This window comes from Papaver somniferum, chromosome 10 (genome assembly GCF_003573695.1).
Source record: "Papaver somniferum cultivar HN1 chromosome 10, ASM357369v1, whole genome shotgun sequence".
NCBI classification, from domain to species: domain Eukaryota; kingdom Viridiplantae; phylum Streptophyta; class Magnoliopsida; order Ranunculales; family Papaveraceae; genus Papaver; species Papaver somniferum.
The window spans coordinates 77,259,676-77,262,454 of NC_039367.1; the positions used below are offsets into that span (position 1 = coordinate 77,259,676).

General features: G+C 38.5%; 1 protein-coding gene across 1 annotated transcript; it reads left to right on the forward strand.

Annotated features, from left to right (window-relative positions):
• On the forward strand, positions 1-2,403 carry LOC113318805 (EKC/KEOPS complex subunit bud32-like). Its single transcript, XM_026567053.1, has 7 exons — positions 1-133; positions 881-991; positions 1,117-1,230; positions 1,331-1,609; positions 1,714-1,827; positions 1,921-1,993; positions 2,091-2,403. The coding sequence occupies exons 2-7, from the start codon at positions 929-931 to the stop codon at positions 2,126-2,128; spliced, it is 681 nt and encodes a 226-aa protein (XP_026422838.1). The 5' UTR covers positions 1-133; positions 881-928; the 3' UTR covers positions 2,129-2,403.
• The last annotated feature ends 376 nt before the right edge of the window (positions 2,404-2,779 follow it).

The window sequence follows — 2,779 nt, forward strand, 5'->3', positions numbered from 1 at the left end:
CTTAAATTCAACAAACGAAGACGCCGTAACTGGTTTAGGGTAACCTGCATAAACAACTTGAAAGAGAGAAGAAGAACAATTTGGTGTGCATATTTGCACCTGCGCTAATTGGAGCTCTACACAACTAAACAAGGTACATATTTGCTCCTCTATTTAGATTTTGTATGCTGTGTATTGATTATTAAAGGATAACGGTAAGTTGTTTATGTATATGATGGCTTAGTTAGGATTTATCGAAGCTTGTTTAGGCTTTAGTTTGCTCAAAAGGTTGTCGACAGAATGTCCAGCAGAACTAATTTAAGTGTAACAAGTTGCATTCAGCATGGATACGATGTTTAGATCGACAAGATTGTTTGAACGTCGTTGATAAAATATAAGAAATCGTATGCAAGCTAAAATTTACAATGTGCAGAAGAAGTGGTTGAGTTTTTTATTTTATATTTTTGGGTCGGATGATGACAAGAGCAACAATGGCTGATGAGACCTTATACACAAACCCGAGAGTAAAAAAAGAAGATGGTGAATATAGTCCGAAATGAAAACAGAAATAGACCTAATGAGGTCTAAAGAACATAGATCTCCAGTTAACAACAAAACCATCTACTTGAACATTAGAGAAGCAAGGTTGAGCACTAGCCCAAGAGAAATATATAAGTTTTGCTTCCAAGATAATAGCGGCTGGTTGTTTATCCTTTCTTTTCAAAGGGTTCTCTCGTTCGTTCCAACCAAATCCACCAAAGTGCACCAGAATTGTTTTTCTTTCATTACTCTTTTGCTTAACCCGACAGAGAAGTGGCAGACCAAGACTATATTAAATGGATGAAGCTTCTATATTATTGATCGATAGAGATAACTTTTTGTCTTTGTCTTTCCCACGCAGTTACCTTATTTCCGGGTTACTCGAGTGGTTTTGAAGCGCAGATTTCTTATGGAGATCAACCAGAATGAGAACACGACATCACTTGTGTTGCTGAAACAAGGGGCAGAAGCTGTGAGTGACAATCTAACTTCCGTTAATAAGTCTTTCAGTTTACCAGTTTCTGACTAATCTATTCTTAACTTCCGTTAATAAGTCTTTCAGTTTACCAGTTTCTGACTAATCTATTCTCTTTGTAGCGAGTTTTTGAGTCAACTTTTGTAGGAAAGAGATCCGTTGTTAAGGAACGTTTCTCCAAGAAATACAGGCATCCAACTCTAGACTCTAAATTGACTCTAAAACGCTTGAATGCAGTAAGTTTTGACATTGGTTCATCTTAAAATCCACTGACCTTTATTTGATTTTTACCCTTTGCTGAGATTGTTTGACTCTTCGACGGAATCTTAAATGCAGGAGGCACGATGCATGACAAAGGCAAGACGACTTGGTGTCTTGACGCCAGTGCTGTACGCTGTTGACCCTGTTATACATACTTTAACTTTTGAGTTTGTGGAGGGACCTGCTGTCAAAGATGTATTTCTGGATTTTGGGTTAAATCGTGTTAGCAAGGAACAGATTGATGACATTGCAACAAAGATTGGTGGTTCAATAGGGAAATTACATGATGGTGGATTGATTCATGGTGATCTGACAACATCAAACATGTTACTTCGAAGTGATAATAATCAGCTGGTAAGAATTTGAACTTGACCCTCCATATACCACCACCTGCATTCCGTGGCAGTAGATATTTTGATGAAACACATCGATTTTTGGGCATATATTCGAATTTTCAGGTTCTCATTGACTTTGGTTTGAGCTTCACATCATCGCTTCCCGAAGATAAAGCTGTAGACCTATACGTCCTCGAGAGAGCTTTAATTTCCATGCATTCTTCATGTGGAAATGTGGTAAACAATCTTTTCATTCTTCTGTCCTTTTCCGGTTTCTTTCTTCGTAGAACTGAAACATAAACAACTTAATATATATTTTTACCTGTGTAGATGGATCAGATACTAGCCGGTTACAGAAAGTCATCCAAGCAATGGTCATCAACATTGAATAAGCTAGCTCAAGGTTAGGACTACATCAAGATATCTCTTCTTTTCTTTCTCAAAACATGAGTTTTCTTTCTTCCTTTTTCCTTAATCCTGGCCTTAAATCAATTTTACAGTGCGACAGAGAGGCCGAAAACGCACCATGATTGGGTGATTTCCTGTCTGGCTGAAGTACATAGCGGGGGTGAGATGAAGATGGAACAAGATACCCTTTGTGCACTAGCAAATCAAACAGTTCCCTGTTGGACTGCTTCTGTTATTTGCGTTTCATTTAATCTTCTTAGATTTCCTATTTAGACTCTGATCATGAGATTGAGCTGTAGATCATAAGCAATGTTTTCTAAATAGATGTAATCCTTCTGCACGATTGATTGTTTGTTGACTTCTTAATCCAATTCTGTACCATTTGTGGGCAACTGAACTGCTTAATCCATTTTTGTATCATTAGAGACCAAGCGTAACATATATCACTACAGCACGAGGAAGTGATGGTCCATTTGGAGGATAAATAACACCAATCAGAACCAAATAACCAAAACGATCCTACCAAAACGATCCTTCTATTTTGGTGCAAAACTGCAAACATCATGTTAGGCCAAGCACTATGGTGCCCCTTTTCCCTTCCCTATCCCTTATATGTAGGGAAAAAAACAAAAACCCAACCAGCCATATCCCTACATGTGTAGGGATACCCCTCACTTTCTCTACAAGGAGGATCACCTCTGATCCGGGCAGTAGGGAAGGGAAACCACACGGCTACTCAGTTGCCGTATGAATTTACGCTTTACGGCTACTCAGTAGCCAT

Bases quoted from the DNA above. Each gene is read 5' to 3' on its own strand.
- LOC113318805 (XM_026567053.1), top strand. From the start codon at position 929: ATGGAGATCAACCAGAATGAGAACACGACATCACTTGTGTTGCTGAAA. The intron at 1,231-1,330 runs GTAAGTTTTGAC...TCTTAAATGCAG, and splicing joins CTCTAAAACGCTTGAATGCA to GAGGCACGATGCATGACAAA. The intron at 1,994-2,090 runs GTTAGGACTACA...TCAATTTTACAG, and splicing joins ATTGAATAAGCTAGCTCAAG to TGCGACAGAGAGGCCGAAAA.